At 37.1% G+C, this 15,938-nt stretch overlaps 1 protein-coding gene across 3 annotated transcripts in view; it reads right to left on the bottom strand.

Moving 5' to 3' along the window:
* Positions 1-4,920: 4,920 nt before the first annotated feature.
* LOC129282359 (uncharacterized) overlaps positions 4,921-15,938 on the bottom strand; it is a 24,278-nt gene continuing 13,260 nt past the window's right edge. For all 3 annotated transcript variants that reach the window (XM_054918247.2, XM_064113662.1, XM_064113663.1), the window contains 4 exons: positions 14,418-14,603; positions 9,744-10,031; positions 8,927-9,129; positions 4,921-8,136 (listed from right to left, as the gene is read on the bottom strand). In XM_054918247.2, coding sequence (XP_054774222.2) covers positions 7,987-8,136; positions 8,927-9,129; positions 9,744-10,031; positions 14,418-14,603 — 827 coding nt within the window. In that variant the 3' untranslated portion in view covers positions 4,921-7,986. The remainder of the gene's footprint in view (positions 8,137-8,926; positions 9,130-9,743; positions 10,032-14,417; positions 14,604-15,938) is intronic.

Below are 15,938 nucleotides of genomic sequence, written 5' to 3'. Positions count from 1 at the left end.
TCAAAGTTATGACGGTAATTCAACAAATACCCCCAACTTGGCCAAAGTTCATTTACCCTAAATGACCTTTGACGTTTAATCATGTGACCTGAAACTTGCACAGGATGCTCAGTGATACTCGTTTACTATTATGTCCAAGTTTCATGAATCAGATTCATAAACTTTCAAAGTTATGATGGTAATTCAACATATACCCCCAATTTGGCCAAAGTTCATTGACCCTAAATGACCTTTGACCTTGATCATGTGACGTGAAACTCAAGCAGGATGTTTAGTAATACTTGATCAACCTTATGTCCAAGTTTCATGAACTAGGTCCATATATTGTCTAAGTTATGCTGACATTTCAACAAGTGGAATGCCTCTGGCGGTCTCACCTGCATCACGCAATTCAATATAGCAGCTGTGCTGACTTTGAAAAACACCATTTAAATAATTATTCACAAAAAACACCATTCATATAATGATACAATACTACGTTCATTGACATTGGACCTTGATCATGTGACCTAAAACTTGTCAGTGATACTTGATTACCCCTATATCCACATTTTATACACTATATCTATAAACTTTGAAAGTTATGACAGCAATTTAATAATAACCTCTAAAATGGCCAAAGTTCAATGACCTTAAATGACCTTTGACTTTGGTCATGTGACCTGAAACTCGCATGAGATGTTCAGTGATACTTGACAACTCTTATGTCTAAGTTTTATGAACTAGACCAATATACTTACAGAGTTATGATGGTAATTCAACAAATACCCCCAACATGGCCAATATCCATTGACATTTGACCTTGGTCATGTGACCTGAAACTCGCACAGGATGTTCAGTGATACTTGATTACTCTTATGTCCAAGTATCATGAGTCAGATACATAAACTTTCAAAGTTATGATGGTAATTCAACAAATACCCCCATTACGGCCAACGTTCATTGACCTTGGTCATGTGACCTGAAATGCACACAGGATGTTCAGTGATACTTGATTACTCTTGTGTCCAAGTTTAATGATCTAGACCAATATACTTTTAAAGTTATGATGGTAATTCAACAAATACCCCCATTTGGCCAAAGTTCATTTACCCTAAATGACCGTTGACCTTAATCATGTGACCTGAAACTCATGCAGGATGTTCAGTAATACTTGATTAATCTTATGTCCAAGGTTCATGAACTAGGTCCATATATTTTCTAAGTTATGATGACATTTCAAAAACTTAACCTTAGGTTAAGATTTTGATGTTGATTCCCCCAACATGGTCTAAGTTCATTGACCCTAATTGACCTTTGACCTTGGTCATGTGACATGAAACTCAGGCAGGATGTTTAGTAATACTTGATTAACCTTATGGCCAAGTTTCATTAACTAGGTCCATATACTTTTTAAGTTATGCTGTCATTTCAAAAACTTAACCTTCGGTTAATATTTTGGTGTCGACGCCGCCGCACAGTGGGCCAGAATGAGTTGAAAGTGCGCCAAAATTATATTCCGTGTTAGATTTTTACTTTAACATATTGATTATGGGTAATTTTGGGCGTAGAATCGACTGAACATAATTTAAAGCCGATATGACGTCACCTTGATACCAAATTTTGATTGGCTACTTAAAACCTATCTGTGAAAAGACAAATTACGCTAAACAATGTGTAGTATATAAACTCTGTGTTATGTGCTACTTTAAGATTGACCAGAGTGAATGTTGGTTTATGCTTCTCATATGCCTAAAAAGTGTATATGAGATGCCGAAAATAATTTTATGGCATCTAAATGATCATTAATTAGATTTATTTAAAAAAAAATTAAATCTGAAAAATATTAACCGTGCTTTATCAAGCTGTGTTGAATTGTGTAAAACGCAGAGTATATAACACCACGAATGTATTACTATGAGGAGGGTTTTTGGCTCAAAAGTTTGAAAAGTTGTGGGTATAGCCCTTATTTGCGTTACCAACCTTTATGTTGTTTATATTATGCACGGAATTCATGTCATTTTCATGGAATGGAAGGGGAATCGTCTTCGCCGTGCAAAAGCGAACGGCAATGTACACCCATACGGTGCGCTACGATGACTGCGCGGTATAAAAATGTCCGTTTTTGAACAGGTTTTTGGGGTGTTGTGTCAAGTAAAATCGGCTCTAACATAAAAACGGGCAAAAACGGGCAGCTAAATTTGGTATGGACTTAAAGCTTAGACTTTGGAAAAAATGATGTTTATCGAATTTAGACGGAAATCCACGGAAATCTAAACGTTTCTAATGTAAATGCAAAAAACACGGATTTTCAGCCTATTTCGAGGAATAATCATCCTATAAACCCCCTGAAAGATGTCTTTTATCTACCTTGAACCCTTTCACACGAAAAATATATATATAAGGATTATGTGGGAGCGATTTCAGATTCCTACATGAAAAACCTCCTATGAAATGGGCTGTTTTTCAACTAGGTTGTCATATACGCGACATTTCGCAAAATGTCACATTTTACGATTTAAGGTAGGAAATTAACAACCTTTATGCAAATTCCGGAATGAAATATTTTGCTGAAGTATTCTTCAAAGTGTTATCTTTCAGCTGGGCATGACAAAAATTAAAAATCTGAAATTGCCCAAAATGACTTTTGGCGCACTTTTGTTTCGCCCCGGCCCACTGTGCGCCGCCGTCGGAAAAGCGGCGCCTATAATAGTCTCACTCTGATATGCAGTTGAGACAAAAACTTAACCTTAGGTTAAGATTTTGATGTTGATTCCCCCAACATGGTCAAAGTTCATTGACCCTAAATGACCTTTGACCTTGGTCATGTGACATGAAACTCAGGCAGGATGTTCAGTAATACTTGATTAATCTTATGGCCAAGTTTCATGAACTAGGACCATATACTTTCTAAGTTATGCTGTCATTTCAAAAACTTAACCTTCGGTTAATATTTTGGTGTCGACGCCGCCGCCGTCGGAAAAGCGGCGCCTATAATAGTCTCACTCTGCTCTGCAGGTGAGACAAAAAGCTCGACCTATTTGTTATTGTTTTTATTATCTTGTATATATTTTAATCGATCATATATTGCAGGAAACCCATATCAACAAGCGATGCTTTCCAGTGAGTTCCTTTTTGTCTCGCCTGCATTGCAGAGCGAGACTATTACGCCCCGCTTTTCCATCGGCGCACAGTGGGCCAGGAGTGAGCAAGGGTGCGCCAAAACTGGTTTTGGGACATGAAATGAATTTTATTTTAATTTTTTTAATGTTCTCAGCAAAGATAAGGTCCTCTAGAATATTACCATGCAATATTTTTCTAAGAAATTTTATTATTAGTCGCCCATCTTTCTTGAATATTACTGGAAAATGACTCTTTGTGTTAATTAAAATTTTTATTTAACGTTTAAGGTATAATATCGAACATTGTTATATGTTATGTAAATCAATTTTCGCTTTTTATGATCAATCAATTATGTATTCAACTACAATCCTACGCTCCAGGAAATATTGGCTTGAATAATATTCATTTAGCGTATTGTAATTTATTGTGTCCATTAGTTGGTAAATTAAAGTAAAGCCATAGCGTACTCAGTCGACAATTCTATTTTTGTAACGAATGTAATATGAAAACCAAATAAAAGTTTGGTTATTAAGAATCAAATGAGTCAGGTGTAATGATTTTGACTTCAAAATTTATTTTTGTAAAGAAGACAATATATACAGTATATATATATATATACAGTATATATATGGGGCAATGGATGCATTTCATGGTCCGGTGGTTCTTTGTTCTTTCTTTTGTGGCGCCAAGTGCTAATCAGCTCAGACCTTCGGTTGAGCGAGTTTTCTTTTTTATGTTGTGATGACTAGTTTTCCCTATAGGCAGAGGTTGCAAATCCCACTTCTTCGCATTGCCAAGTTAGATTTCTTTATTATTTCCTATGTTAAATTATAGTGTTCACCTTTCTTTTTCAGATCCCATATGTAGTTAGAAAGCTCGGCTCCGTTTTGGTATTCCTCGTTTCGGAAAGATTTTGTGTGATTTCTGAATCTTTCCTTGAAAGTTCCCCCTGCGAGCCCAAAATACACTTTAGTGGTCGTATCTCTTTGGCTATGTGGGACAGATGTGTTGGGGTAAATGTCCCGGCTCACATCCAGGATGGTAAAGTGCCGGGGTTAACATGTTAAAGACGATGCAAAAATACAGCAGTGTTGCGAACTTGGAATGGCCTGAAAGGCACAACTGTTGCGTAACAGGGTGTGTATTCAAAACCGCTGAAGCGAGAACAATGAAAGTTTCAAAGAAGTTATATTATGAAAAAAAAACCTTTCTACTCATGTACATTTGATTGAAAATACTACCACATTTGAAATTACTTCAGCCCTATGTCAGAGGGACATTTTTTGGGGGACGCGCTGTATAGAGATTAGCACTCAATACTTAATATCAGAAGTCTCTAAGCGCTCTACATTAATGTAGCATAATTCCCCGGGCCTAATCAGCCGAGTAGCTGTCACGTGCACTGCGTTTCAAGAAATAAATTCAGTCCAGGTACCCTTTTACCTCACCTGGGTTCGGTCACTTGGGTGCTGCACAGTATGGGTAAATTTCTTGCTGAAGGAAAACACGCCATGGCTTGGAATCGAACCCATGTCCTTCATATATAAAGACGAGAATCATAACCACTAGACCACGTCGGCAAGTACTCCAAATTATTAACGCCAGACACCAAATATTGCTGGACACGAGGACATTTGAATAACATGAATATTCATACTCATTTCAGTGATATAAAAAAGCCATATTCCGGTTCACGGCCAATGGCATTCATCTGTTCATGTGCAAATTGAATTTACGAAGTTTATTAAAACTCTTTTAACACTTGATTTGACTAAGGATGAAACTGAAAATATTTATAAGAAAGGACAATGATAAGGATTGATTGTTAAATCGCCGAACCTAAGTTTATTAAGGGCATAGAACAAATGCACAACCATGTATACTTAAAGGTAAAGTTCACCCCAGAAAATGTTGACTTGAATAAAATGAGAAAAATCAAACAAGCATAATCCTGAAAATTCCATCAAAATCGGATGTAAAATAATAAAGTTATGACATTTTACATTTTCGCTTATTTTTCACAAAACAATTATATGCACAACTCAGTGACATGCAAATGAGAGAGTCGATGATGTCCATCACTCACTATATCTTTTGTTTTTCTATTTGAATTATACAATATTTCAAATTTTACATGTTTGACAATAAGGACACACCTGACTGAACCATAAATGTTATAACAATGGTAATACCACATGTTCAGGGAGGAATAAAACTTTGTTTCAGAGAACAATACGGAGAAAATTTGAAAATGTCATATAATAAGATACAAAAGAAATAGTGAGTAATGTCATCAGTCCCCTCATTTGCATACTGACCAGGATGTGAATATAACTGTTTTGTGAAAATAAGGGAAACTTAAAAACGTCATAACTTTCTTATTTTGAATCCGATTTTGATGAAATTTTCAGTGTTATGCTATTTGGATTTTTCTCTTTTTTAATTCAAATTAACGTTTTGTTGGGATGGACTTGTCCTTTAATATGAGAAAATAAAATAAAATGCGAAAAATCGGTAAATTTAGAAACCCAGCATTCATCAAAACAGAACAATAGTATTTTTGTTTTAAACCTGAATTCATCAGCGCATGAAACAAATGTATAACCATTCATGGACAATGAAGATGATTAAGATACAGTGAATTTAGAGACTTAAAAGTGAACCTTGTCAACTTAAAGACGAATACTGAAATTGTATGCATTTATCAAAGAGGACAATATAAATTTCGTCTAAAACCATGCAATTAACATAAATCTATAAAGGGCACGAAGCAAATGCATTACCATGCATGTTGACGATGAATATAGACGCTCAAGTTTTAAAGCTTATCAACTTTCAGTCGAATAACGAAAGCATATGCTTTCATAAAACAAAAGGAACAGTAAAGATACGTTTAAAACCACTAAACCCAATTTTAATTAACACACAAACATTCAAGATGATGTAATGACTACATGACAGCCAAAAATACAAAATGAAGTTTAACACAATTCCTAATAACGACCGAGAACCGCAAAATATTATGCAAAATATATGCAATATCCTAAAAATTTCGAATCTCAAACTTATGAAAATTTAGCTTGTGAAGTTATCACAATGTTAAATGAACAAGAATTATACATGGTAATAATATAAAGACTATGAAGATTATTTAAAGTGTGATTTTCCAACCTCGTTAATGATGAGGCAGGATTATAAAGAGGAAAAAATCATGGAGAGCATGATGGGATATACGTAGAGTTATTTATATTATTTATATAATTTCTTTTGATAAAATCAAGAAAATTTCATGAGCAACCTCTATTCACCAAAAATGCTTATATTGGCACAATTTAAATTGAAACCAAAGTAATATCACAGATTTATCACAAAACTTTTCTGCAACAAATGGTAACAAAAATTAATCGAACAAAAAACACACACGGAACGGTTGCTTAAGACAACTATGGTCTTCTTTATACGACATATTTGGGACGAGAAAAGTTCTCAAAACTGCAACTTATTCGGTCAAATCAAGAATTCTACCCCCACCACTTACCGCTCTATTCATCTTTTAAAACGGAAAAAATATTATTAGTTTCCAAAATGATGCAAAACTTTATTCTTTGCCCCTCTGTCTAAAATTAATAATAAAATATGTTATTCTGTTTATGAAATCGGCAGGACAGCTTTGCTGGTAAACGCCAAGCTGGTATATAACCAATTACTTAGGAAACATAGTGTGGCTGACCTTATAGACGACAGATATTACTCTCGGGCGTTTTTTTTTTATCAATGCGGAGACAATGGCAGGGTGAGGATTCGAACTCAAAACCTTGCGATTATGTGGCCAATGCTCTAACCACTAGACCAACGCTTCCTTGAATCGGACACAGCCTGCTTATACACGACGCACACATTGTCTTTATATTTTGTATTTCATATTAACAGTCTCATATTCCGCATTCTTCCAGTTTTATGTTGCTATTTGTTTTACGTAATGGATGGTATACCCCTACATCAAGTTGGTTAAAATAAAATAATTTGAAAGCTATACCTTCAGAAAGGTTTGGCGAAAAATTATCAAATAGCAAAGTTGTGGATTTCAAAGAGATTTTATCATGCGACTTCACAAGGGATCAACTCCCCAAGATTCCTTAGGATGGAATTTCCTCAAGTTTTTCACAACAATAAATCTTACTTGGGCATCCAATTAAGAATGCATGCTATTTCATACAAACTTCTTATATTTTTACAGTTTATATGTTCCATCTGATGTAAACAAAAACTACCCTATTTAAATACGCAAAATAAAGAAACAAATAGGTTTTTGATGCCACTACGGGGCTGCCTTACAAAGGTTGCGATTAATCCAATAAATCGCAACTATGGAAGGCCAGTTATGTCAACATCTAAAATACATGTTTGTTCGAAATATTTTCTAGAAATGATGTATATTCACACATTCAATATTTTCTTGAAAATTCAGTATGCTTCCTTTTGTTTTTAAAGGACATTGAGCAAATTTCCGAAAGAAAAAGGTATGACATTGATGGATTTTCATATACTTGAGATAGATCGGTTCGATCGTATCTCGCTGTAAGACGGGGGCCCCGTCTTACAAAGAGTTATGATTGATCCAATCAATCGTAACTCTATGGAAATCCATCAGTGTCATAATTTTTTCTACAGGAAATGTTAAAAATGTCCTTTGTAAACAAAGGCGAACACACCGAACTGTCAATAAATCAATGAACTCATGGATATGCATTTATATCTAGAAAAAAAATTAAGCAAACATGCATTGTATATGGTGAGTTTGCTGGCTTTCCGTAGTTGCGATTGATCGGGTCAATCACAACTCTTTGTAAAATGGGCCCGGGTCTATATCTTCCTTATCCGCATCTAATTGGAGTAGTAGCAGAAGTGAAGCACGACGTTGTGATTGCCTCCTTGCAAGCCTTCATAGGGATGCATTTGCGTCTGACTATCGCGATTATTATCATCCTCGTTATCCCAGCGGAAATATTCATTGGAGACCGACATCCCATTAACCTTGAAATACACAAAAAAAGACGGAACATCTTTAGAAAGTAATGAAGGTATATTCAAAATTGTTTTGTTAGTATTGTTTTTTTTTACACTTGCTGCAATCTCAAATATCGATTGGAAAATTTACCGTAGTAGGCCAACGACTTTCTGCTACTCCCTCACCATCATTGCTTTATGTTTTTTGTTGGTTTGCATGACTTTTAAAATTTCCCATTGTACAAAGTATTTATTGAGGTATTATATACAAGTTATTAATATTTGAAATATTTGAGTTTTAGTTTGAATATCGGGGAAAATGAAATGATCGAGTGAGAGGGTTTTTTTTCACAAGTTATCTTCAACTTTCTGAAGTTATATTCTCATTTCTGGAGCGATGTGGTCGATGCATCAGTCTTCGGAATTTGAAAGGGCCGTGGGTTCGAATCACAGCAATGACGTAATTTCCTTCGGTAAGATATTGATCCAGATCATGCTACACCCGACCCAAGCGAGGTAAATGGATGCCTGACAGAAAAAGTATTCTTTGATGAAATGCTTGTCCGCTATTTACGGCCAAGACGTGCCCCCTCCCACGATATGACGCTTTGTGTACTTCCTGCTAGCAATAATGCTATTGGTGCATGTTAGATTTTGGAGGACGTTTTGTCTACTTCAAACGCCTCTTTTTTCTTGCAAAGAGCAGGGCAGAGTAATGCACATACGTCTGATAAACAATAGTGAGGGTGGGGGTATTATATGTTGTCATCCCCCCCCTTTCCTTCTGGTCTCTCGTCTATTGACATTCATGACTTACCGATTGGCAGGTTGAATAGAGGGGGAATAGAATGAAATTGTCATCAGTTGGAAGATAGATGGGAATGTGGGCATAACCATCGGTTCGGCAACAGAAGTAGATCCTTGTATTGCGACCATAATCCCCGTCTGGGAGTACCCCCGAAACGCTGTTACCGTTATTGTCATCCTCATCATCCCAGTAAATGTTACCCTCTGTGAAACCTGTTTTGAAAGGATCGAGAAAAAAAAAACACAAACGAACCGATTAATAAATGTGACTTGACGATTTGATCCACGTTGAATGAAACGATGGCGTTTGGAAGCGCCGTGGTGTAGCGGTTCTGACCCCTTGTAATCAGAGGGTCGTGTGTTCGAATCCCACCATGGCGAGGCGTCCTTTGGCAGGGCGTCAGTCCACACTTTGCAACTCTCACCCAGGTGGTGCTAATTGGGTACCAGTAGAAAACAACCGCCACTGTGGTTGGTTGAGCAAGTGTGGGCCTAACCTTTTGCTAAAAAGCTATGAATACAGTGACCGGATAATAACAAAAAGATCGCTCTCCGAACAAATTCCCCCTAAAAAATAGTGATTAATGCAATAATTGATTAATCATTACAATCGACATTAAATTCAAAGTTAAGAAGAGGAATTTAAAAAAATCAAAACCTAAAATTTACAACAAAAACTAAGAAAATAGAATTGAAAAGTGAAAACTATGAAGATGAAAATTAACTGAAAAAAATAAACTTTAGAATAAAAAAATAAAGTTTAGAATTTAACCCCCTTACCCCCCCCCCCCTCCTATAAAAAATGAAATAAAAAGACTTTCACGTACCTGATGGACAAGAGCCCCTTTTGTAAATACAGTAGCTGCCCGCTGGCCATGCCCATCCTAAACCAGATGGAGCAGCGCTTGTGGTTTTCATGCAGAAATAATTCCTCATGTTGTTGGATCCTCTCGAACCTTCTAGATGTAGAGGGTTAGACCAATAATTGTTGCTATCGTCGTCTTCTGTATCGTGATAACGATACCCGTCATGCCATCCGTCAGGGCACCCGGATGTTGGCTTCGGGAGTCCGTAGGTTCCATCAGGCCAAACGATAGGGATCTTGACTGCGCCGTCTGGGCACAAAAGCAGAAGAAACTTAATAAATTGACTTTATCCCGAGATTCGATTGTTATAGCTTTTAGTTATTCCATTGGTAGTAACTGTTAAAGTTTCACCGTCAACGCTCCCCGGGTTCAGAGGTCGCTGCTTGACAGTAAACGTACACAATAAGGACTGCACCAGCTGCCCATTGGCATCAATGTTATCATAGTTATACGTCGCGTACGCAAATGCCATGTTCCGAATGCCCGAGCTCTGACGATTCTTAGTACGCATATGCTTCGGCCGCTGTTCGAAGATCTTGGCAGGTTGGCTCCGCCTCCTTCTGCTGTGAAAATCGACGTCAGCAGTTATTTGGACCCATGCTGATGTAACCAAAAGCAGCGTAACGTTTGTGTACTATGAATGTGTACACGTGCTGCGCGACTAGCTGATGATTGACAGCTGCATGCAAATCGCGTCGATGGTCTCCGTAATGAAAATGGCGGCGAGTACAGAACCGTCCAAATATCCGGGGACGATGTACCTTTAATGTTTTTTGTAGAAAACATGAATACACTTTTGACAGTTGATTGGGTGAATGTTTCACATGACATTCAGAGGAATCAGCTATAGCACGCAAACACAATGACACCCGTGCAATAATCGACTATTGCATGTTCGAGCAAGGGAGCCGGCATGCAGTGCAATATATTACAACCAACGAACGTAGAGGGCAGCAACACACAAGCGTGTTGCTCTAAGGAAGGTCAACTCCGCTCGAATTTTGTGACCACTCTAAAAATAAGGTGGGGTTTTGGGAAATTTGTCGAGTTGATTTTTTTTTCAATTGTTAATTTCAAATATTTTTTAAGGAACAATTATTAGATCGGTGATTCTGGCTATAAATATTAAAAATATTACTTTGATATTTGAAGAAAATATTTAGCTTGAATTATCATGATTTTGATATTTTTCCTCATTTGGGAATATCAAGTCTATGACGAGGATACCTCTTATTTCTTATTTTCTTCTGCTGAATTTCGCTGCACCACTAATAAATGCATAGACAACCACCGTAATAATCGAGGTCATTTTTCTGGCCTAGGTGCGCCAAGTCTGGGCCGGTCGCGCAGCTAGCTAGTGACGTTGATGATGCGCTGGGGCTTCAGGCGACTCGTCATAGACCTTCTAGCAACATAGACAATGACGTCTAATTTGCCTGGCCTGATTTGAAGTGTAATGGCTTCAGGGCTGATGTTAATCAACGATGATTGTTCAAGGTTAGATTTCAAATTTTCAATTTCATTCGAATTATTTAAATTTAAATTATTTAAATCTATAAATCTGAAATAAAGGCGCTGTTTCCCCGAAATCCGGTAAATTTCAACTTCGAGTCCGAGACTATGGACGGCGAAAAAAAAAACCCATGCATCGGATGCATTGCATTGGCTGCGCGCTGCGCTGCAGCTGCACAGCCAGGCTGCGTTGCGTCGAAGGACGATTGAGCAACCAAACTTCCAAAGCCAAATTAAAGCTTAAATAAACGGCCACCTATCCACATTTCCCTGGTTTTCTTCAATAATTTCTAAGAAAAATCAGCCAGTTGATGGAAACTGATTGCAATGTTACATCGTTTGGCAGAGTGCCATCTTCGTTTTGCGTTAGACCTAACCCAGTTAGTATTGAAGTTAGGGTAGGCCTGGACTAGGGATGGGGGCTAGATTAGACCATCTTAATTTCTGATTTTGGGCAGAAAGTTGATTTGATAGACAGCATCCATATCTTAATTTGACCATTGATTCTCTGCAATCAATGTTCAAAGACTTTTACATAATTTGTTTGCCATATTGCAATTTCTTAATTTTCCTGGGCCTGGCCTGTGCTTGGCCGGCAGGACGCGTAATTTTTGTTTGAGAAATTTCGAAAGCGAAATAGCAAAGTGACTGAGCTTGTCGTGATTATATGCATTTTCTAAAGTGAATTTCAAGGATTTTATGTCCAACGCTAAGGCCTAACGGTAACTTGTCAACCATATAATCGTCTATATCTAACAGTTAGACTCAAGGAATTTACCCTGTAGGCATTTAACGGACTAAAAAAATCATAACCTCCGAGCGGCTAGCCCATGCAGACTGGCCTTAATTGAACCAAAGTTAGCTTGCATGGACCAACCCTCAAATGGTCTAGGTTTAGGCGTCCTATATATAGACAGTGTGAAATCCGTCTGTTTTGAGTTTATTATTATTTTATTTTACTTTTTATTTTTTCATAGACTATCTCATACCAACAAGTCGTGCTAGATCTATTCTAGATCTACTTAAAGTTAGATATCCAGTGTGGAACAACATCTTAACAGATCGAGACTGGTCAAAGCATTTGTCTAGTTAGACTAATAAAGTTAGATCTTTAGACTTAGGTCTATCGATCAACTAGACAGGAATAATCGTCGTTTCTGGGGATATATTCAACAATTTCTGACATATTACTATAATCTCCATCGGTGAACAACCAAAATACAGAGACTGAAGCTTTTGGTCTATCGATCAACATGATCAAGATCTAAGTTAGATGTAGACTTCACTTATTACTGATTGGAATGTATTTCTAAATTTATAAGTTTTTGAGAAAATGGTGAAAAGAAATAACATACTACTGATCGATGTACGTGAATAAGTTTGTTTAATACCCATTGGCATTGCTGCCGGTTCTAATAAATAAATGAGTCACGGCCTATGGGCTGCAGATATATGCTGTTCGACGCCTAGCAGAACAAGTACCAGTGCTAGACTAGGGGTTGAGATCTAAGCAGACGACGGAGCATAATGTAGCTTAAGCATAGAGTGATGATGGGTTCAGCGAAGAGCTCAGAGAAAATAAGGTGGTTATATTCAATCCCGAAATGCTTTGCGAGTGGTCACAAAATCGTCTCGGCGCAAATCACCTAATACAGCCGTCTGGTGAAATCGCTGATAACAACAATCACCGATTTGGCAATGATTTTAGTTTCCTGATACTTATATTTGTAAAGTTTTAAATATCAAAGTATGTTTTCATATGTATGTATATTCCTCAACATATTTTTTAATGTTATCTTTGATATTGTTGTAGTCATATTCTTTCATATTCGTTTCTTGATCGCTACTAATTTGTTGTTGTATTGGATCGGCATTTGATTTCGTTGGCATGAACAATAAAATATGCGCGCAGCTCAGCTGCATGCGCGTATCGAGTTGACCTTCCTTAGAGCAACACATTTGTGTGTTGCTGCCCTCTACGTTCGTTGATTACAACTCAACGCGCGTAGTGATCTGCGCCTACCTGCATGCGCGTACCCGCATCACTGCGCTGCAAACACCACGCTAAGGTATATCAAAAAAAATAATAAAAAAATAAAAGACGAGAGAATGGCCCGAGCAGAATCATAAAAAGATCTAGTCCTTTTCTTCATTTCCTCTATTTTGTTTATTTGGTCTATGTTTGCCTATGCCTACAAGTGGTGTATAAAACATATATTCAATGTTTTGTTATTCGTGCGACCATTCGAATATTACATTCGGCATGTTCGGTGCAAGTCTATTCAACTTTGCTGCTAGTCGTTGAATATACTATTTTCAACTTGCACGCTCATGCAATATTCGGAAAGATCGCACTCATAAACATTGAATAGTTGTACAGTAGGCATAGGCCTATTTGACGCATGTGCAAGTTTCAATTCACCACTCCCCCCCAAAAAAAAATGATAAATACATATATCGAAAATGATAATAATAATAATAATAATAATGGGGTTACACACCGGTATATTATGTGTTTTGCTGTATGGTCATAACGTTATGCAATATTCGGAACGATCGCACTCATAAACATTGAATAGTTGTACAGTAGGCATAGACCTATTTGACGCATGTGAAAGTTTCAATTCACCACTCCCCCCAAAAAATAAAAATGATAAATACATAAATCGAAAATGATAATAATAATAATAATAATAATAATGGGGTTACACACCGGTATATTATGTGTTTTGCTGTATGGTCATAACGTTATTACGAATCAGTATTATGTGAATGTTTTTTTTTTTCATTGCAATTCGGGTTCCATGACATTTACTATTGCGAAAAAAATTCCACGCACTAATCGAATGACTAACATCAACCCTGCATTAAACACTTTACCCTATTGCAACCCTAACCCTACATCTCAGGGCCATGCTACACGTGCGTCTGAGGCCGCCTCTGACGCCGGCTTTGAAGCCGCCTTCACGCCTGTGATTTTATATTTTATCCACCAGTTACCATAGTAACTATACCTCACTCTACAATGAAACTTGTCGGACGATAAAAAGGGTCGATGACCCCCCCCCCCCCCCCTCCAGGTAGAATATGTTATCAATGCTTGAAATATATGTATGGCTTTACCAGCTGTTCTTGCAACCACACTCTTGTAGGTGGCATAGTTCTCCATAGCCGTCACCAAGTTGCTTCGTACACTGTTTATATGGAAAGAGCTGCTGCAGTACCCGGTGCTGATGTAGGTCGACAGAAGTGTCCAGTACTTATCGGCGAATACCTCGTGCATTCCAAGCAATGTAACCTTGATGGGTTCTGTGAAGATGATCAGATGGACGCACATATTTTATTTTCACAGTTGTCACCTTAATCGTCTTTAGGCAACGATTATCCATATCATTTATCCTTTCGATAGACACAATGCATAGGTGGATCCAGGGGGCGAGGGGGAAAGAAAATAAAAGAAGGGAAAGAAAGGAGAAAAAAAAGAAGGGGAAACACAAGAGGAGGAAGATGAGTGAATAAAATAAGATGAGGAGAAGACTTGGAAAATAATTGTAAAACTCTTTCATGTCACTATATACAATTTTCGCTCGCGCTTCGCGCTCGCATTGCCTGTTAGGTGATTTACATATCTTGGTCAATATGGAGTTAATTTACAAAACTTATTTCATCCTGGAAATCGAACTTCCATTATTTTGTTTGATTTACTCGCATTATTTGATTGTTAAAATATGTAACGTCTTCATGGCTAACTGCAGGCAGCCGTTTTTACATCCTTTTTTGATCAGATCAAAACGCAGGCCTATATTAGAAATTTCTGCTCGCGCATCGCGCTCGCAGTAATTATTTAGTTGGATACACATCTCGTTTAGGATCACAAACATTGCCCAGAATATTTAAATTTCAGGACAAAATACATTACAAAAAAATTATCGCACTTCGCGCTCGCTATATTTAAATAAGGCTTATGAGATTATGATATATTAATGTTGATTTTTAAGAATAAAGCTTAGAAGTGACTGTTAGGACTACCCCTCCAAAGAAACAAACAAAAATCAACTTCGAGCGGCCGATCGGGGAGAATGTGGCTGAAAAAAAATTCGCCCCCCCCCCTTATTGGCGAAGGCTGGATCCGCCCCTGCAATTAATAAATAAAATGTCACTACAGCGAAACGATATGTTACAATTTATATTTACATCTAACCGGTAAATTACCGATTGCTCTGCACCCACGAAGACTACTTTAGGTTTGGTGTTATCGAGGGTTGGGCACGATAAATAACGTTATTAACTACATTTTTTGAGTAATTGTAATTGAAATTTTTTAAATGGGAAGTAATTGTAATTGTAATTGAAAAAAAATGTAATTGACTTCAATTACTTTTAATTACTGTCAATTACTTTACATTAATCACAATAAACTTACTTTAGTTAATTCATGATTTCATTTCATAATTTTATTTCATGACCTTTTCCATTTCAACTGCTTCAGCATCAAATAAAGTAATGAGAATAGTCCGTGCTCTTTAACCTAAACCTGCATCATGTAAGTTTTTCTGTAACTTTGAATTATGTTAAAAACGGTGGTGCTACATGTTCATACAGAATAACAATTGGTTTCATTCATGAATTTTATAGAAAGTAGTT

This window comes from Lytechinus pictus, chromosome 19, assembly GCF_037042905.1.
Source record: "Lytechinus pictus isolate F3 Inbred chromosome 19, Lp3.0, whole genome shotgun sequence".
Classification (NCBI taxonomy): domain Eukaryota; kingdom Metazoa; phylum Echinodermata; class Echinoidea; order Temnopleuroida; family Toxopneustidae; genus Lytechinus; species Lytechinus pictus.
This window is presented reverse-complemented; position numbering and strand designations above follow the sequence as displayed.